At 37.3% G+C, this 22,489-nt stretch overlaps 1 protein-coding gene across 1 annotated transcript in view; it reads right to left on the bottom strand.

Annotated features, from left to right (window-relative positions):
• LOC113108895 (alpha-1,3-mannosyl-glycoprotein 4-beta-N-acetylglucosaminyltransferase A-like) overlaps positions 1-21,014 on the bottom strand; it is a 47,797-nt gene extending 26,783 nt beyond the window's left edge. Inside the window, exons 1-4 of the mRNA XM_026272303.1 lie at positions 20,846-21,014; positions 20,149-20,460; positions 3,717-3,884; positions 2,878-3,018 (exon numbers count right to left, since the gene is read on the bottom strand). Of these exons, the coding sequence (XP_026128088.1) occupies positions 2,878-3,018; positions 3,717-3,884; positions 20,149-20,242 (403 nt within the window). The 5' untranslated portion in view covers positions 20,243-20,460; positions 20,846-21,014. The remainder of the gene's footprint in view (positions 1-2,877; positions 3,019-3,716; positions 3,885-20,148; positions 20,461-20,845) is intronic.
• Positions 21,015-22,489: the final 1,475 nt, after the last annotated feature.

Genomic DNA, 22,489 nt, shown 5'->3' with positions numbered 1-22,489 from the left:
AAGAGATTCAAGAGATTAGTGGTCGACTGATATGGTTTTTTTGACAGCTGATGCTGATATCTTGAAAAGCAGAGGGCCAATATCCAATATAAAGCCAATAATTAAAAAAATAATGAATTACTGTTTTTAGAATGGATTAAAAAAATTGTGTGCATTGGGAATCAGATATTTCAAATAAAGCCAGGGTAACACCCATTTTACATATAACACATAGAAAATGACATGATTATGACAGTGGGCAAATGCACAAAGTGTAGCATAAGTTGAAATCACGAGTGTAAAGTTTAAAGCATTCAATTCACACGGACCGACCGTCACACACAGAACACGTGATCATGCTGGATACACATACACACTTCACAAGATCTCACAGCTGGATTCGACTAAGTTTGCAAGGTTTGTTAAATTAAATGTTCATTAGTCATTCAAAGATTTGTTTAAATTATATAAATGCGTATTTGCTTGACGCTGACAGGCAAACGAGAGAGTATTATAATGTTTGCCTTTCTATTACTAATAATATAAAAGCAATCATTCTAATACTTTTCGTTTACACTAATTCCTTTGTTAAAGGGGGGTAAATGCTATTTCATGCATACTGAGTTTTTTACACTGTTAAAGAGTTGGATTCCCATGCTAAACATGGACAAAGTTTCACAAAATAAGTTGTACGTTTGAAGGAGTATTTTTGTTCCCAAAATATTCCTTCCGGTTTGTCACAAGTTTCAGAAAGTTTTTTTCGAGTATGGTTCTGTGTGACGTTAGATGGAGCGGAATTTCCTTATATGGGTCCTAAGGGCACTTCTGCCGGAAGAGTGTGCGCTCCCGTAGAGCAGAGCACTGAGAGCACAACAGACTTCACTGATCAGAGCGCGAGCGTCGCAAAATGTCACAAAAGAAGTGTGTTTTTGGTTGCCAGGGCAAGACAACCCTGCACAGATTACCAAAGAAAAAACAGCATTAAGGGACCAGTGGATGGAGTTTATTTTTACAGAGCATCAACGGAGTTGTGCAAGTGTTTGTGTTTGTTCCCTGCATTTCGAAGATGCTTGTTTTACAAACAAGGCCCAGTTTGACGCCGGATTTGCATATCGTTTATTTCTTAAGGATGATGCAATCCCAACGAAAAAGGGTCACGATCGTGTGTTGGAACCGCAGGCGGTGAGTAAAACTGCTTCAAATATCTCTGCCTCCTTGTTAGTGTGTCCGCCTCCCATGCCGGAGACCCGGGTTCGAGCCCCGCTCGGAGCGAGTCATTGCTGCTGCTGCTCTCGTTCAGTTTCAGCCTCAGGATCTGATTCTGGATCATAAATATACGCTGAATCTGACTGTTAGCCATGGTTTGTTTTGGATGATGGTTTTTTTTTTCCTCACGGTAATGTCACAACTTCCAAACGCTCTCAACGCAAAAGCCTACTGGCGTATCAGCCAATGCCGATATTTGAAAAAAGCCTAAGGCCTTGGTGATATATCGGTCGACCACTACAAGAGATAAATATTTGTTTACATTGCCACAATCACAACCACTATGATTAGTTCTGGTCAGCTTATGGATACATCAAATACAGCAAAAATATATTGGGGTTTTTGTTTCCTCTTTTCTCTGTCTCATTTCCTTCAGAGAATTTACCTGAGGTATTTCCCAGTGTTTTAATGCGATAGTTTTTAACTGGTAGGGAGTGAAGCAAAAATGTGCTGCACATCACTGCAGGTCTGCACTAGTTGTGAAAGCAAGTGGAAGAGAAGCAACAGTGCAAAATGCAACTAACCACATATTCATGCACAGATTGGACAGAAAACGAAAGGGGAAGAGAAAATACTTATATATTTTACACAGTGTTTGCTCATGTGTTGAAAATCCCTAGTTTTCCTGTCCAGTTCCAACTGAATTACTTATGTTTTGAAACCTCAAAATGTATAATAACCAGTAAGGTTGCAGGAAGCAGGAGGTGAAAAAAGCAATGCAAAATGCAACTAACCACATACCCGGGCATAGTTCAGAAAAAAAAAAAAGAATAAACTCAACAGCTCAGAGGGAGGAGAAAATAAATATATAATGTTCAATTATGTTCAAAATCTAAAAACAGAAAGAAAAGAGTGTGTGCAGTTAAATAACTCATAAGCCTATGTGGTATCTAATATTGAATAAATGAATAAATGTATGAACGAATGAATTATCTGCTATTTCATGCATTTTTTCAAATTTAACAAATGTTTTCCTTACTTTTATGATAAACAATTATGATATGCTAGGATATATGAGATATGATAACCAATGATAATACCTTAATTTAAACCAAAAACACATTATAATGGTTTCATAACTCAAAAGATTTCCCAACTGTGCCACCTCCCCCAAATAAAATGTTGGTAAGTGGCTCCTATTCCTTACGTTCCCACGCATTCATGTCCCCATAACTATCCTCTATATAACCCTCACCGAACCCACGGGTTTGATTTCTCTAATGAGAATCTGATAGGCCTGTTGTGGGTGTGTGAAGGACGGTCAAAATGTCTACAGCTCCCACTCCGACACACTGACCGGGACTGTGACAGCCCGTGGATAACAGCCGTGTAACATAAAACCACAAGCAAGGACGCGGCAGACAGAAACACCCCATTGTTTGGGTGAAAATGTGAGGAATAGAGGGTGAAAAACAAACCTCACATGACAGCTCTGAGTCTTAACAAGGCTATAACAGTGATTAGCATTTGTCCGGTGGACTTGGGTAAAGAACAGTAGAAACCAGCACAGTTTAGTCATTAATCAAAGTTTGGTCTTCTTCAAAGGACATTCAAACCAATTTATCTTGAAGAGAGTGATATTTCAGATTTCTGATAATGATCTGCTGATGAATAGCATGTTGTTTGGCTCACCTCCGGTACGTCCCTGGCCCACCTGTACGGCAGGGTGCAGGCTGCCTTCATTGTTGAGCAAGTGAGGCAGATGGTGGTAGATATTTGGCACCTGGAGGGGCTTCCTGTGAGCCAACTCCTTCAGCAGCTTCTGTGTCTCATCTGTAAGAAACCAGGGTACTTCAGCTTTCTTACAATAATACACAGTGCTTAATAAATTTATCAGACCACCAACCAGTGTAAGGCTTGTTCCACAGGCCCCTAAACTAACACTACTGGTGATTACACAATATTTTTTTATGTTACTGTAATGGTTAATACACACCAGTATGTGTAAAATCTTTAGTCAAAATAGTGTTTCTAATGCTAAAATAATTATTGTTCACTCAGTAATTATTGTTCACTCAATTACTGATCCTCAGTACTTAGAAGCAGGCGAGAGCAGTTTAAATGCATTATCCAAAAAGACAAATCAAACTAAACTTAAGGCACAAACGCATTATGAACTGAAGTCTAAGACAGCTGTTCGTTGGAAACGTAACAAACCTGTAACAATTCAATTTTAAGTTTGGCTTTGTCTTTTTGTCTAATTTTGTTCTAATTTTTTTTTTTATCCCTATGGGAAAAATCAATGGGAAAAAATTCTTCTGGAGCCAAGGCAACTGAAAATGTGAACAGAAACTGCAGCACTCTTTAATAACTTGTAGGTAAATAATTAAATAACTGCTTGCTTATTAGAAAACCAAACAAAGGATATGTTTGTCCCCACTAAGTTGTGGAACATATGCCAATTCATTGCATGACAGATAATAATACGGTGATTAACTCTTTTGTGTAGATCTATGTTAACATTCAGTAACCTGAGAAGTTGGAGAGAGCATCTTTGCTGCCGTTGGTCTCTGCGATGGCCCGTCTGAACTGCTCGAGGATTGAGTTGAGCTCAGAGGAGCGCTGGAGGGTTCGGTGCTCCGCCGCACGCAGACGCTCCCTCAGGGCGTGAAACTCCCTCTGATAGGCTACCAACTTCTCTACAGAGAGGAGAGGAAGGGTGGACACAACGTGAGGTCCGAATCATGCAGTGCCTAGGTTATTCAAATAAAGTACATGAAGAACTCAAACTTCAAATAATAGAAAGCCTTGGTAACAAATAAGTTTAATTTGAAAAACTAAAACAAAATAGTTTTAGTAAAATGGTAATGTACAAAAAAAGTAAGAATGACAAACTACTAAAGAAAAGTTAAAATGAAAACTGAAAATTTAAAAAAGCTAATAATATGAATAACACTAAACACTGCTAGGACAGCAACTAATACTTCTACTTTTATATTTTGATCAACTAAAAATAACTTTGAACTAAAAACGGTGATATCAAAAAAACTGTGACAAATGACGGTACTTAACCAACATCAGGGGTAAGATGTCAAAAGTAGAAGTTGAGTCACTGGAGAATATGCAAACAACTTACATTTACATATAAATATAAACTTGAATGAGAGCCCAAGAAAGACGCCAACACACCAATGAATCCACAACCCTATTCCAGTCTTATTGTGCTGCACACTATTTGAAGTTTTATTTTTTATTTTCATATACCAGCCAAAACAAGGTAACATTTTCAGAATATCTGGATGTATTGAAAATGTATAATTGTGTTTTTGTAACAGTATTTGGAGGCAAAACTCACTATAAGTTAAGGCAGTGACACTTCTGAAACATGTACCAATTTATCTAGACCTGTATACGCTCGCTTTGACATAAAATTGATTTCGTTTACCACTTTTAAAAGAATTAAGAAGTTTTTTTCATGAAAATCATGTAACTATAAGATGAAAATCACCTTGGTGAACAACACTTTTGAATCGTTTTGGAATTTTAGCATAAAACTGCTGCTAGGCTACAAAAAAGCTTAATGAACATTAACATGAAATTGTCATAAGTTTGAGGCTAAAAATAAAAAACCTAAATGTAATAGAAAATACATCTGAACTGTCCATTATCTAAAAAGTCAAGCAAAAGCATTCTTTTCAGGAACCAGACCTGCCTGCCTTTTCCTGAGTGCATCATAGTTTTTCTGAGACACGGGGTTCCCGGAAGGTTATCTTTCTGCTGCTCAGCATGAAGAGGAGCGAGAGAAGAATAGAGAGAGAGACAGAGAGAGAGAGAGAGAGAGAGATATGTGGGAAGTGCCCTCAGATTAGCCTTGGATCACACCGCCTACTTTATTTGCAGACTCAACATGCTGTGAGTCAGACCTCACCCTGAAACAAGACCTCACATTTAATGCATCTGTAAGGGTCTCAGGGTTTCATGAAGCTCAATGTTTTGTTCTATGCACAAAGGAGACCGTACTGGTGGTTTGTATATGACTGAAACAAAACCTTTCAGTCAATCAACTTTGATTTTCTTTAGCGAATCCAAAAGCTTACGGTTCAATTTCTGTGAGGATGTTCCTGTCCAGTTTGCCACAAGAACATCAATTTGTGTCTACACAGAAATGTCAGACTCTCTTCACACAGATAGGAGCCTGATTGCTTTGAACTTCTGCTATGACAGCTGAAGAATGACTGCTTGTTTGACCTCAGCAAGTCTCTCACTGGTTTCTTCTTGATCTCTCTTTTAACCTAAGCTTCTACATTCCCAACAAGCTCTTCATCTTACCACAGAGGGGGTTTGTAAGGATCCAGCATCTCAGCGTTTCCGTTTCCCTTCAGCTACATCCTGTGTTCTTGGCTTGCATTTCGGTTCTCTTCCCTTCTTTTTATGAATGGATTTAAATGGGATTTTCTTAAACTGTTGGCTCTTTTGGACTCTTAACATACATTTTGCACTCTTACTAATTAATTATCTAGTCATTGTATACTAAAACTGTCCAGCGGTGTAAGAAAATCAAATGAAAATGTGAAACATCTCAAATTGGAAATATATTTGCAAATAAAATGCCAAGAACTCTCGCTATAGCTGCGTTTTTTTTTTTTTTTTTTTTTGAGAAATTGCACTTATTCACCAAGGTTGCATTAACTTTATGAAAAGTGACATTAATAACATTTATAATGTAAAAAAAATATATATATATTATACTTCGAGGCAGTTTCGCTAATCAGATGCAGTTTACACGCAAAACTCCAGAAATGTAGCAGTTTCTAAACCAGTTTAGATCTGTACAAGAAGATTAATGCATGCATACTGTAATACTCCATCAAAATACAACCATCTAAAGCCACATGGCATCACAACAGCTCACTGTGCTCAACTCTATATAACTGATCACGCTGAACTGTTCCTGAACTCCTCTGTGGTTTGACCAGGCAATCAGACAGTGCTATGGGGAAAATCTCATATTCCCAAAGATAATGACTTTACTATGTTGGAGAGTAAAGGCACTCCATCCAACAATAACAAGAGCATCACATTACACTGTTTGTTAGCGGATCATCAGATTTTCTTAATACATCTGACACCATCGGCAAACAAAATTGTAAATGTTAGGCCTGTGTGAATATAAAGAATACAACACTGACCTGAGTGCGTGTTCAAGCTTCTAGGTTGTAATCCGAATTAAGAAGGCACGCCTAAAGAGCTGCAGGCCTATTATATATACACACACACACAAGTCTGTCTCAGACACACACATACGTACATTAAATAAGATGCAGCACAGTGCTGCAGCCCTGGGCAGAGAGCTTGTTGAGGGTGATTTACAAGAGAGAATGGATGTGTACACATACAGCTGTTAACATCCTTAAGGGCTTTACACAACACACAGGACGACAAAGGTGTTTTGGCTCAAACAAGAATACATACTGAACAGCTCAGGACTCATTTTAAATCTATTCCTTTTTGGACTTTGTTTAATCAAAGAATTGTGAGAAGGAGGAAAAAATACAGTTTAAGCAAAAATGTAGCACAGCCAAGCAGTTTTTAACAGCGATAACAATAAGCTTTTTTTTTTGAGTAGCAAAAAGGCATTTTAGAATGATTTCAGAAGGATCATGTGACACTGAAGCCTAGAGTAATAATGAGAGCAATTATTTTAACTTGCAGTATTGTTATAATACTATATTTCTGATCAAATATATGCAGCCTGGGTGAACTTAAGTCAGAACGTCTTTCAAAAACCTACTAAAAAAAAAAATCTACTAAAATCAAAAAACCTGAATAGTCTCACTTAGTCAACTGAAAGCTCCTTCCTCAGTACACTCAGACCATTCATACCACACCTTTAACAGCTCCTTCTGGAAATTTTCATGATACTGGAGGTCAGAACCGGAGCACTTCACTTCCTGTGTTTACATATCAACGCCTCTGCAGTATTTAGCAAATTCGCCATCCTGAAGAACGACTATGTGAAATACAGTTTCACATGACGCTAGCCAATTCAATAATAAAACAATCTTGTAGTTTGAAAATGTAAATAACTTGTATAAATGATGGACGAGACAGAGCTACAAAATCACATTACAAGTCTGTTAGTCAGACTTCACAAAAACTGACTGATATGATTTCAGGCTTTCACATTACAACTTATTGTATTAAAGGGGTGCTATTATGCTTTTTCACTTTTGCAACTTAAGTTAGTCTGTACTGTTGCGTTTTGAGCATAAAAAAAGATCTGCAAAAGCTACAAAGCTCAAAGTCCAATTCAAAAGGAGATATTTTATTTAACAGAAAACACTATTCAAAAACTATAATGAACTACTTATTTGAAGTACAGCGCATATGTTTTGGGATTTATGATATCACAAATACTGACAAATGGGACGAGACCTGGTTGGGCTGCACTAGAGAATGCAGCAAGTGTTATCACCATGTCCGATGCTAGTTTTCTCAAGACAGACGAGCTTACAGTGGTTACAATCATGTGGGTTTAAATCCCGCTCAAATTGATTTGATTTTGATGCAATATTTACACTTTAGCTCACAGCAGGCAACTTTGGTAAGAGGCAGGATATTTCCTGACCAGGTGCTGAGTGCTGTCAATCACAGAACAGACTGGCCCAGCTAACCAATCACAGCACATCTCGCATTCCAGAAGGCAGGCCTTCATTTGATACAGGAACTATTCGAGCTGTTCATGCCAAACTGGGGAGAAAGGGATTGGAATTCATTTAAAAAATGTGAAAAAAATTTTTTTAAACAACCTAGTACGAGAGCCTGTTATAGTACATCCCCAAAACAAAATCAAGACTTAGTAAAAGCGCATAATAGGACCCCCCTTTAAGGCGCGAAAAAGCAGAACAAATTTTGGACACGATGACGCCCTGGAATAAAACATTAGATTTCTATGGATACTTCCAGATAGACTGCGAACATTTGCATACCGAAAATGCAAATGTTTTTTTTTTTTTTTTTTTTACCAATCCAACAAATCTTTTCAGGTTTCGCAAAGCGAAAACACGGGCCGTCCAATAAGACTTGAGCTAGGATCACATGACCGGAGCAGCTGCTGTTGCACAAAAAGGCAGAAGTGGTGGCACGGTTTCCAAAACCAGTTTAAACAAACACAGAAGAAGAGAAGAGAGTGGATGCTAAGTTCTTCTTATCGTTATTATTTGAGAACAGATTTATTCTCGCATGTTCTTTATACAGAATAATCTGTAGAGCACCGTCCGTTTTCTTCCACGTGTGCGAGTGTTATGAGTCAATTGGCACTCTTTTTCTACAAATGAAATATCAAAGCAAATAGACATACAATAATGTCAATATATTTTCTTGTATGTGTTTTGTATGCAGCTCATGGTAATTTAATAGCAATAAGGGATGTTAAATGTTATTATTATTATTAAACATTAAATATAGAGTGCATGTGTCTGCTTATTAATCAAAATCAACTATAGATCACAATTGGACGTAATTACAAGCACTCAATGGTTTAAAGTGGCTAAGCAAATACATAATTACATACATTTTCAAGTGTAGCTTGATGTTAACTGTACTTTTATATTTAAGGATGTAGGCTATTCTTGTGAGCATTATATAGATATAATATAAAAAATACCAACATAATGTATACGTTCATGTGTGTTAAGGGCTAGATTTTCGCTGGAGGAAACAGCGTTGATGCGATGAGCGTAGGGTCACCTTCAGCGAATTGAAAACTCTCCCATTAAGCCCTACATTTGGAGATTCTTGTGTTCAAAGGGCAGATGTCAAATCTAGAGGTTTTAAACTGTGCAGGTCTGTTTATCGCATGCTGTGCAGGTGTGAAAGGGCTTTAACCATAGACCGTATAAAAACAAGGGTAGTTTCCATGACGTCACATGTAGACTCCTGAAGCTCAAAGTGTGCAGAGTGAGCCGTCGTCATCTTGGCAGCGCGTCACTGCTCGACTTTACCAGAGAATCGAAAATGGGCAAAAATGCAGGAACTGAAGCCACACCCACATAACTCAATGGCGGTGGCAATCCACCTGTCACTCAAGTGGCCACGCCCTTAATTATGCAGAACTTTAAGGCTTAATAGAATTTAAAAGGATGAGTTATAAAAAAAAATCCACCCCCCTCACAGTTGTCATGATGGCCACAATAAGCCATATAGACCAAAATCATTTTTTAAACCAGGCTGAAAACATGTTTTTTGACTGAGAAGTGGGAAAAATATATAAAATTATTTATTTCAATTTTATCTGCTCTTTTAGCATTCAGATTTAGAGACAGAAAATGCAGTATCTTCATTAAAAAAAAAAGTTTACATTTAAATAATTATAAGCCATCCTGTGGCCCCCCAAGTGGGATCGGGCCTCTTGGAAATGACAAACACTAGCATAGATTATTTTTCTAATAGTTCTTTACTGCATTACAACATCATGCCAGCATCAGATTATAGCTAATTTTGCAAGAATCTACCAACCAGCCATGAGGGACAGTCAGCCTTTAAATCACCATTACCCTAGTGTCTGTCTCAACCACAGAAAGTCCATTCAATATCCCGACATACTGCAGGCACTTTAAATGGATTAGCACATAAACTGTTGCATATCCCAGTAATCTTGTTATCTTTTCCCCTGCCCCTCCATTCCCGCCTCTCAGGCCTCTACCCAGATGTTCATAAAGAAAGTACATGTGATGGATGAGCCAAAGTGTGGGTGCACATTCTCTGAATTTTGGTGATTGTGTTTCAAGGCACGTCGAACCTGTCCGTGTATAATACAGTAGTATACAAAAGTCCCAACCTAGTTTCAAAATACATTTGGTGTTGGATTAGGCTTATTTTACTAAAAGCTGTTGATTTACATAGTGAGGACAAAAAATGGACACATTGTTCAATCACGCTGACAACAACCCTGCCAACATTATGTTAATGAACCACTCTAAGGAAAATAACTTTAACCCTGAACCAAATGGGTTTTACAATGGTGTGTGAGTATATGTATTTTATTACACTATTTTAATAAACATATCTGATGTGTCTTGATGTGCAATATCATATATCACCAAAATGCTGACATATGCTTTGGGTCATCATCCGGGAGGCATCATAACAATCACTGTATTTTAAAAACATCTGCAACCCATTAAACTTATGTAATATGTGATATATGCACAAGCGAAAGAGAATACGGAGGTGGAAATTAAGTAGGACAAGAGATGATTTTATCCATCAGGATTTGATTGGAGTCTAAAGAGATGAAATATGTTATGCAATGAAATAAGAAATCTTGCAGTCATCTGTATATTAAATCGCAAAATAAACCATGTGTTCCCTACGACGAATGGCTGACTTTACATTAGTCCACTTATTACAATGCTACTTAAATATGCAAGAATATGAGTATGGAATGATATGAGAGACAAACCATCACAGTTATTTACAAACAATGGTTATTATAGGAAAAATACTATTATTTTAGAAAAATTGCTTGGCTGATGAATGCCGTGACTGACAAGTATTTGATTGTTGATTAAAGGTGCAGTCACAGGGAAATTTTACAGGCAAAAAAAAGTCCATTGTCCATGACTGCATGAAGCAACACTCACACAGAAATCACTTCCAAACAAAAGCACTTCGTCGATCAATGTGCCAAATTCACATGACCATCTTGACCACGAGCAACTTCTGCGTGAGAGACTTTTTGTCCAGTCATGCAGCATTCGGATTGTGCGGCTTTCTACTTAAATGACTAGATTTCACACCAAAAAAAGTACTTTTTCCCAGCTATGGGTCCTTGGTTAAAAAGTTTCAGAAAAAGCATAACATTTTCAAAGAAGATTATGAATTTTTTTTTTACATGTATAGGACAATATGAATTTTTTTAAAGGACCACAGCATCAAGTAGCCTAACATATTTGCCCGGGGTATCAACTTCATGCACTGTAAATTTGTTTTTGTAGGCATAGCTTCTGGTTTTAGGTGAGGAGAGTGTAGTGATGACCATGTGACCTTTTCTTTATTCTTCTGCAGCTGTGGAAGCTCTTTCCCGAGCCCTCTCAAACTCAAACGCACTTCAGGAGCACTGCTCCAGACTTTCACTCTTGCCCCTCAGGGATTACTCAGGATGAGCACAGAAATTTGTCATGAGAAAAAAAAAAAGGTCACTCACAGAGGACATCAGTGGAAAAAATGTACGTGTGGAACACCGCAGAGAACAGAGCTCCTTCAGAGGGACTGGCTTTGTTCTGTCGTGTGATGGAGAAACGAACTACAAAGAACAAAAGATGAAAGTCCATAGGCAACCACATCAGCAACCGAAAAAACAAAGCTGCTTAAGCCCTTGAAACAAGGTGAAGCCAAGACGACTTTCAAACGCCATCATGAAATATTAATCAAAGTGCCGAAATGCAGTTCAGCTCCATTATGGGAATATAAGTTGATGTTCTCACGGGCCCAGCAGATCCAGAAACTCTCATCTCACAAGCAGCAGGTTTTTGGGTGAAACTCCTGGAAAGTCAACATGAAACAGTGTTTGCAACCAATTTTACACCTATAGGCCTAATCTGAAACCATTTATCTGGTGAGCTACAGCAAATCTTCAGAGATGAGTGTTTAACCAATAACAATAACAGCAAGCTTTCAGCGGTCACCTGCGTGCAAACATTACACTTCTAACATACAGTAGTAATCCTTCGCAGCTTTGTCTATGTTCCAGATGTTTTTTGGATGTGTTTGTCCACTGCGCTCGCATCTTGCGTAGTGTCTCACACATTAAACACAGTGCTCAAGTTAAAAGTTGAGTCTCCACTTAATGTTTTATCCCATTCTACTGTCGGCATCTTGTGTTTTTCAATGTAAAAACACACACATTCTGTGTGAATAGTCCATCAGGAATTAGCCAGTTCATGTAAAATGGGCCAGACCTCATGAGAGTTCAAACTAAATGGAAAGCTAAAATAAAAGGAAAAATAGCCATTTAACCAATATTCAGCATTATCCAAATGCCTTTGTGACGTTACATTTAAAACAAACATTTCCAAATAGGCTTCTTTAGAGCAACATGCACTAATGAATCATTCACAATTAGATCAGGAGAATGCATTCAGAAATTTAAAATGGTCAAATTTGATTGCATGTTGCACCAGACATCAGCCTAACCCTGCAGGAAACAGATAACCTATAAAAACGGAAGAGTTTATCTTTTTTCAACAGGATGCCTCTAGTTGGTTTCTAAGCCCCCTTAAATGGAAGTCGCCACCATGTTTCTACTAGGGGTGTCACGATTCTCCACATCCTCGATTCGATTGCATTTTCGATTCTAAGGTCACGGTTCGATTCGATTCTCGATTTTTACATTTATTCTCTTTAAAGCACAGATTGTCATTTTTCAAACTAGACTTTTATGTAATATAATATCTGACCTTTGTTTGCAATGTACCACATTACACTGTCAAATTTAAAACTTTTATTAACAACATAATGTAACAATAACTTATATCTTTAGTCAATTGAAAACTTAAAATAAACTGCCATCCAGTTTCTCTTTTGTAAGTGCAGTCACAAAAGATGACATTCAAGTTCATAACAAAACAAACAAAAACAATAAAAAATGACTAAACTAACCTTCAAATATTACGATGTATCTATTTAAAAGATTAAAGATAAAACACTTGTTAAACACTTCACTGTCATTCATTTAGATTTATATATATATATATATATATATATATATATATATATATATATATATATATACATATACACATATATACACATATACACATATATATATATACACATATATAATAACAAGTACATTAACATTTGCAATAACATTGATTTATTGCATAAATATAATTCCTTAATTTATCTTTGAATAAATGTCTGATCTTTACCTGTGTCGGCCACTGTAGCTTCTCGAAAGGAAGTGTAGAATTTACACACTGCACCTTTGAGACTGGAAATTAAATTTCACAATTTTTCAATGAACAAAGAGTATTAGAGGAACGGGAAGCTAAAAAACTGAAAATTGCAGAATACACACAAACACTTTTGAGAATCACTAGGACAAGAGTCCACAGCAGAACAAAAGTCTTCAGGGAGTGTGTGTGTGTGTCAGCATCTTTAGAGGACAAAGTCACATGCTTTTAACACATGGTACCAACAAGGACAGAGTGCAGCAGAGGTCAAAACCCAAAGGGATATGGAAAGTTCACACAACATGCTCCTTCTGTCCCACATTTAATAAATAAGAAACAGGGCAACAGTTGCTGTTGATTGCAGTCAAGATCGCCTCACCCATGGAAATGAACCCACCCTCTTCATGCTCACTTACAGTAACTTTAACTTTGATAACCTTCAGAAACCTCTTACCAGAAGCACAGTATGAAATGACAGATGGGATCACATGGTAGTAATCCTACTACTGCTGCTACTACTACTGAAAATAAAAAGGTTAATAAAAATTACAGTAATACCATATTAGTAATGATCAATTATGGTCTTTATCAAAACCTCTGGGGGCGGTCGTGGCCTAATGGTTAGAGAATTGGACTTTTAACCTGAAGGTCATAGAAGTTTTAGTCACCATATTGCCCGTTTTTGCTCAATTTCACTCAAAAGATCATTCCAAACACAGCCACAGCACTAAAGCAAAGGAAAGGGAGGAAAAGACGGAATGCCCTGCTGTATTACCGCTGTTGTCACACGTTGATTAACCAGTGGGAAAATGTCCTCACTGTTAAAACCCTAGTGGAAATAAATCTCCCACAACTAACTGCAAACTGGCATTTAAACCTGCCCCCATTCTGTTTGCAACGCCAGCTTCCAATTAATTCCAGGAAGACAAAATCAAGTCCTGCCTTGTCATTTCAGATGCCATTTCACTGAGATATACATCACAGCAGAGAAGAAAAGAAACATCCGTTTCATGGTGACTTTTTATTTTAAAGTTTGTTAGTTACTTAATCTTCAGTCCAGCCATGAAACCAGACCGATGGTGTCAGTTTTCACATGCAGAGTGAAATCTCCAAATCAATCCACTTCACATCATGTCTGAATTCATCATCACCGCTGTGCTTGTTTAAATGACTGAAGCTAAACATAAATAGACTATGAATGAGGGAATAAGGAATGCAGACAAGGGAAATTTTCCAAGCCATTGTGTGACACGGTCACTGTGTTGGTCATATGACATGTGGGTGAATTGTTTTGGGAGAAAGGGCCATGAGCAAGAACAAAGGGAAAGGTAGGGGTTTGGAATGGCTGGGATACAAATGCAGTTCTCAGACCCTACAAACAATGAATGAGTCACTCAATCTTTCCCCTCTCTGCCAGTTAGCAGATATGCTGGGAAAGTAAGAAAGAAGCTGCATTCACTAATTGCAGGGTGTACAGAACGATGGAAACCCTTTATTCTTTCACAAGCAAACAACTAAATATAGTTCTGTTTATCATCAAACAAGGTATATGTAAAAGCTTACAAAGAGGAGGCATTGTGTCAAAAGAAATCAGATGATAAAATTTTAATAATATTTTTCGTGTAACCGTGTATTCATCAGTTAAAAGTTCCTCTCTTTTGAGAAACCTAAGAAAGAACCAAAAATTATATTTTACGTAAATTCAGTGTTCTGTCTTGTGGAAAGCATGTAAATATCTGCTGTATCAAATAGCTTCATCAGAACAGTAACAAAAAAAGGTTATTATGATCCATATTATTAACACAAAAGGCATGCATCTCAAAGATTCTGTAATCAGTATGAGCAACATTTATACAAACAAAAATGGCCATAACATAAGCAGATCAATGACGAAATATGATGAGAGAATGGAAGATAATCAAATAGCTGTAAATCTAAGCATACACACCAATGCAGTATCATCCAGCCAGGCCCAATGAGACACACACAAGCTGTCAAGCACTCCTGGTTCTGCTTACAGTGCTTTCTGGCTCTAATTTGTTCCCATTTTGAGGTTTAGATCTCAAGAGCTAATGCCTGGCTCCATTAGCCGTGCGCTTTGATTGATAAACATCTCTGTGAACCGTCAACATAATATGGGAGACAACTATACTGAAAGTAGAACATGGATGGGAGTCACGAGGAATCACTTGCAAGGCTGCATTTATTTTATCAAAAATACAGTTGTGAAATATGGCTACAATTTAAAGTAATAATATACATCTTAATACATTTTAAATTTTAATTTATACTGTGATGGCACACTGAATTTAGCATGATTACTCCAGTCTTCAGTGTCACATGATCCTTCAGAAATCATTCTGAAATGCTCAAGAAATATTTATTATTGTCAATGATGAAACCAGTTGTGGTGCTTAATATTTTCTTGTGGAAATCTTTGTTGTTGTTGATTTTGTTTTCTTTTTCAAGATTCTAACTTAAACAATTTTTTTTAAGAAACAGCATTTATTTGAAATATTTTAGTAACACTAAATGCCTTTACTGTTACTTTTGCCAATGTAAATGAATCACTGTTAAAGAAATTTTTTTTAAGTATTTTTAAAAAAAATCTTATTGACCTCTTAATATTTGAACAGTATTGTAAAATAAGGTGATAAAAAAAGATTGTCCTCCTTGAAGTGGAGACTGATTGTCATCATGAAGATTTTTACTACTACTATTATTAAAGGAAAAGTTAATTACTTATAAATGGGATAATATGACAATACCAGTCTACATTATCTAAAAAATATATACACAGTACAAAGAGAACCAAGTCTAAAGCTATAGCTATCATCCCCATATATTCCCATATATAAGTTTAAGGTGTTTTTGCTCATGTGTGAACAGTAAAAGTGGGTATTGCCTCTAAACATCTAAATAAAGGTAACAAATGTTTTTTTTGTAGACTGGCCCTTCCAGTAGTATATAAATAAATTTTCTAATTATTAAACAAAAACCAAACTTCTCGTTCTCGATTCCAAATCTCGATTGCATTTCCAGAGAAATATTGTACCACTTTTTTTTTTTTTTTTTAAACTTCATACCACCTGACATAAGAGTGTGAGAGAGAGAGAGAGAGAGAGAGAGAAAGACACAGAGAGGCCAATAACACCTGCCAGGAATGACAGCAGAGGAATTCAAGTGACGGCTCTCGAGAACAGCAGCCGCTGGCACTGTGACAGGAGACATGAGCGCGTGAGTTGGTGAACCTGAAAAAAATGGCGAGGGCTAGAAACATACAAGGGCTTAACGGCAATGAATGCATTCTTCAGCCTAATATGGAGAAAGAATGGTGGGGATGCCACAGTGATAAGAGTGTAGTGGTGACTCAATGAGGACTTGTCTGGACCGCTGACAGCAGAATGATCTGGAATGATCCTGGAGGCAAAATAGGGAACTGTGCATCATTCAGAACGAGATGATGGTTATTAATGAGAGCATCATCAAGTGAGAGAGATCTTTCTCTTGGCATGGTGAAACTCTCGCTCTCAAAGTATCAGAGTTAATTTGCTTTCCATTGTAAATCTCAATGTTTCTCTCTCAGCAGTGAGCTTAACACAACCCCCTCACTCTCCTGCTCTCCTCTTGATGGTGCACGCGTGGGCTCCTCCTGAAGAAAAACAATCCAGCCCCAACAAAAGCGCAAGCAGTATGTGATGAGTGCCGAGTCTCTCTTCTCTGTGAGCTTCATTAGAAAACTGCGGATTTCCTACCCGCTTCTCCTAGGCTAATCACGCCTTCCTGGCCCGCTATTTTTGGCCCATTGTGCTTTCCACACACCCCGAGGACGCAAAGACTCTGTAGGCTCAGCGGAGCAGAAGAAAAGAAAATTGGAGGAATAAGGCAACGGTGCCGTTCATTTTAATCTCTGGTCCTATAAAAGGAGAGCAGCAGAATGATATAAGGTGCCATCTAATAATTAGTCGTTTGATTTAGCGGTCACTTTTATCCAAAGCAGCTTTTAGCAGGCATATTAAAGTGACCCCTATAGCAAGCTAGGGTTAAGTACCTCGGTCAAGAGTCACAGATGAGCTCACTATGAGCTCTAAATAATATAAACCCTTTCAGTTAAGACGCCAAATCTTTAACCATGCATTGTGTCTTCAGTGTCACATGATCCTTCAGAAATCATTCTAATATGCCGATTTGTTGCTCAAGAAATATTTCTTATTATCATCAATGTTGAAAACAGATCTGCTGCCTAATATTTTTGTGAAAACCGTAATAACATTATACAAGGTCTTTAATGTGGGGAAGTCATGGCCTAATGGTTAGAGAGTTTGACTCCTAATCCTAGGGTTGTGGGTTTGAGTCTCGGGCTGGCAATGCCACAACTGAGGTGCCCTTGAGCAAGGCACTGAACCCCCAACTGCTCCCCGGGAGCATAAATGGCTGCCCACTGCTCCGGGTGTGTGTTCACTGCTGTGTGTGTGTGTGTTCACTGTTGTGTGTGTGTGTTCACTGTTGTGTGTGTGCACTTTGGATGGGATAAATGCAGAGCACAAATCCTGAGTATGGGTCACTATACTTGGCTGTATGTCACGTCACTTTCACTTTACTGTCACTTTGAATTAATTTAATAAATCCTTGCTAAATAAAAAAAATATTACTTTCTTTCAAATCGTTTTACTGAGAACTGCAGAGTACATTGTTTTAATATATTATATATTAATTACCAAAAAAACTGACAAATAATGTAAGTTGCTGCAATTGTTATTGATAACGGAGCAATAATTGTAAAGTTGACTAAAGGGCACACCCTTCCTCTTTTATTAAATCTAAACACATATTAACATGTGACTTTAACACCATGATGCATCATATCATAACTGAATACTGATTGAATCTTCAGTATGTGCCTCATAGAAGTGGTTTTGACCACACTAAGAAATGCTGTGAGTTTGTATTTATAACATTCAAATTCATTAATTAAAGGAAAATAATTTCTTTAAATTCTTAAATTAAATTAAAAGAATTTCTAATGAAATAGATATTTTATATAAAGGGGAAATATTTTATCTTGAAAAGGCTCAGCACAGCCATATTTAGCTTTCAGGAAACATTCACGGGTAACATGAACAAATCAATTACTATGACAGGCAACTGAAAATGAGCAAAGCATGCTCAGTTAGGCCACAAGAACACCCATAAAAAAAAAAAAAAATCTTTAGGTCAGGCTGAACCTTGAACCTTAGAAGGCAATAACGAAGCAATCAAGTTGAACTGAATATATTATAAATGTGTTTCCCTATACAAACACCACTCAACATCATGCATACCAGGCCTGACAGAGAAAAGACAACAGAGCAGCAAGTCAAGGCGACATTTATTCAGACCTGAGTGGCATCAAACTATGTAATAATGAGTCACTATACGCCCTCGATGACCAGGCATCCGAGGTGTGGACATATGTGGGAGGGTTTTATGCCAATGAATACAGTGACCTTTCTCTCAAAGATTTTCCCCTCTGACTCTGATATTCACAACTGCTAAAGTTGCGTGTCACATTTTTTAGGCTTTAGTTTACATTTCTGAGATCCTTCCAATGAGCTGACACACAAGTGTGTCTTTGTACCTTAAAGCTATAAACATAACCTTCAACAAAATTAACCTCAACCAGATCCAGGATCAACAGCTTCTCAACGACAGGTTGAATATGGTGTTAGAAAACAGGTTTTTGAGGGGAGAGGGATTTTTCCGATTCCTCACCAGGACTGTAGTCTATTATATTAACCTCGAGTCAAAAATCCATATAACTTTACACAGTATGAATAAATGTACAGTAAAAGTATGTATAATGTGAATGTGTGGAAAACAGAGACAAAATAGAGACTTTTGAAATTCTTAGAGAATGACATTCAGCCAAAACTAATGACAAAAACAGATTTTGCAAAAGGCCAAAAATGTCACTGCAACCCTAACTTGCATGAAAATGGAATAAAATATCTAAAATATCTGATATCTTACTACATCTCACAGCCATTACAAATGTTTTTCCATTTGTTTGCTTTGGGAATGCAAACGAGGGTGAATGCAAATGGGTCAACCTCTAGATTTGGCTAAATCTCAAGGAGAAAACTTGCATGAGACAGAAGCAAAGATCAGAGTTTGGCAAACATCATCAACAAGCAAACAGAATTGTGTGTTCCGCTTTATACAACTCTAATCAACAGACGGATGGATTTAACTAGAGAATGATCGACCATAGAGCAATGAGCTGTCACAATGTGCTCCAGACACTATTGATTTCCAACTAGGGTGGTTTGGTATTGTCCTAAACCTGAAATACCCCACATTAAGAGTTCGCTTTACAAACTTTATGGACAGAAAATATGAAGTTCTTATAGATTAATGTAATCTAGTACAGCCGACTAGATGTGTTTCCACAGCCTGCATCTCCTGATATCAGTTCACTGATCCCCTCATGGGGGGTTTGAATCTGCAACCTTGATGGCTGAATTTATAAAACATTAGGCGAAATGGACCCAAATAAAGTATAACTTGCAGAAAAAAAATTACAAAGTGTATGTGCATCCCATAGACACTTTACAATCCCGAGGCCCCCCAAAAAATGTCAAATTACTTAGTATTTGATTTTAGACTTTGCAAGTGTCACTTGATACTTATTTTACTCAGCACTCACTCAGAGTGGGTTTCTCTCACTCGAGCGTATCAGATTAAAACCCTGAAGCTGGAGCAAAATGATTATAGAATAATTTGAGTGAGTTTGAGATCCGTTACACATGTAAACACAGCTCCAGACCAGATTTCACACTCTGTTCTGCTTGATGAAAGGCAAAACTAACCAACTAAAAGCCCAAAATTGCTTGATATGAATAACTTGTGCATTAAAATGATGTATACATTTTGCACTCACAATTGTGTTGCAGTACTGAATTAAGAAGCAATAGCTACCTGCTCGTATGGTACAGCATAAATGAATTCATCTCAGAGATTAACTCACCTTTGCCATTCTGCCAAGCCGTGTACCAGGATAGACTGAGAAACGACGTGAAGAAAACAATCGCAGTGGCAACAGTTCCATGTCTGAGCCTCATCTCATTTCAGCGCCTCCCAGTGCAGCTGCCTCTGGTCCTCCGGATCCAGGCGAGCATCAGCGCTTCAGGGAGCGGACCGGAGCGGACGGGGGCCCGGGTTCATCTGCTGTCAGCGCCGCGGTCCTTCGGCTCTCGGTCGCTGCTGGAGTCACGAGGCAGACCGGCGGAACTGATGCATTTCCAGAGAAAGATGTGCAATGTTCATGCCTGCCCTGTTACTGGAAGAGATCATGAGTAACGTTAGATTTAACAACAAAAAAAAAAATTACAGAAGCTAATGAAGTCATATTGGTTTGGTTCCGTTTTTTTTTTTTTTTTTTTGCGGTCCGCGCTGACTACAACAGTTAAACAAATAACGTTAGCTGTTTATATATGTATGCAACCTTATTTCTAAGGAAATGAATAATCGAGAGACATACAAAATACTGCAGAGAATAATTAATTTAGGGTGAGGGCCGACTGGGCAAAAAAAAAGACAGCCAATGTTAAAGACAGCCATTTAATTGCGGGGCTGTGAAATAAACAGTTGACTACCTGTCGGAGGACCCCAAAATAACATGCCAGACAGGCATGAGCAACAACCCCGAGTGCAACACTTCTTACCTTTCTGCCTGTTAGTGAACAGCGGACCGGCGCAGCTCGATTTCTTCTAAACTATCCAGTCAAAAAACGAGCAAAACGCGTTTTTTGATGTTCATTAAAACAGCAGATTTGACGGAGAGTCCTTCCAGAGTAGTCAGCGGTGATTGTGATCTCTCAAGCAAGCTTTGTTGAAGACCACACTTACAGAAAGCAATGATTACTCACCCAGAACTATGATTGGCTGGAGTCATCAGACCCCGCCCCCCGCGGAGGTTGATTGGCGGAAGTCAGCGCGCAGCTCTTGTCTGCCGCCACACGGCGGACTGTACCGATTGCGATTCTGTTTAGACTCTTAATTTTGTGTCCATAAATTCCGTCTGAAATACTCTTACCTTGTCAAAGTGTTCATCAACAAGAACTCATGTCATGGAGATTGACATGTACTGTAGACTACTTGTTTTTCTATGAAATACTATATTTGAAAGCAGTGTTGTTGGGAAAGTTACTATTGAAATGTAATAGGTTATAGATTACAAGTTAGCCTATCTAAAATCTTTTAATAATTTCAAAAAAGATTTTTTTTTAGTCAAAAGATTTTAATAATTTAATTTTAAAGCACAGCTAACACAAAATAAGACTTACTTAGAGGTAATTCTGAGGATAAGTACAGATTTAAAACCATAACAAGAAACAATTAAGTAGCTATGATACTGTTTTTGAAACCAAATCTTTTTATACAGTAGTTATTACAGAAAACACTGGCATATAACAATGCTTTGGGGGGTAAAACAGTTAATCTTAAAAGATAAAGCATCAAATAAGCATGTATCCTATTCTGTGGCCTAAGCTCCTGAAACATTGGTGTCATATTTTACAGCAGTTTCACTGATTGGAATAATAGTAGTCAGTCATTCAATTATTTTAAATTCACATTTAAAAGAAAGTACAGAAATAGTTTTACCACTGGGTGAAAGTGGTATAGGCTTAATGATTTATTTCAATTTTTATGTGATTTTATTATTAATATTATTAGGAAATTTACATATAGTAATTATGATGTTTCTCATTATTTACATTGCTTAAAAATACTGTTTGTTTTTGCATAGATGTATAAGCAAAAGACTATTAGAACAATCTAACATTCTATAATGTGAATGTACATTTCTCTTTAGTGCATAATTATGCATAATATAAAAAAATAATTAAACTAATTTGCACTGAAAACACAACTCACTCGAATTTGAACAAAGGCTGGATATAGATTTGTATTTTTATTTAAAAGGTTTTCCTATTAAATCTATGTCTTATTTTTCCCCAGCACAGTAAATGTAAAAGCTTTCCATTTTCCTGAGCACTTCTACTACTCATATAATTATTATACTAACTTCGGATAAAAATGTATGCTGTCTGAAATGGAAGACGGCAGAGGGAATGCACATTTAATGAATAATTGATTGGCTTTTCTGACCTTCACTGTCACTGATAGCTAACCCGTTATTGTATGCAAACATCATATCTTTTCATTTAATTTCCCCTAATCCTGTTATTTCAATATAGTGGTATTACTGCAACCAGTATAAATTGATTTCATCTTTCCTTTTTTTTTTTTTAATCTCATCTTCATTTGACATAGTCATCTGGATTTGAAGTCCACTCCACAGATTG

This window comes from Carassius auratus, chromosome 9 (genome assembly GCF_003368295.1).
Source record: "Carassius auratus strain Wakin chromosome 9, ASM336829v1, whole genome shotgun sequence".
Taxonomy (NCBI): Eukaryota; Metazoa; Chordata; class Actinopteri; order Cypriniformes; family Cyprinidae; genus Carassius; species Carassius auratus.
Note: the sequence above shows the minus strand (reverse complement) of the source record. Positions and strands in the feature narration are given on the sequence as shown.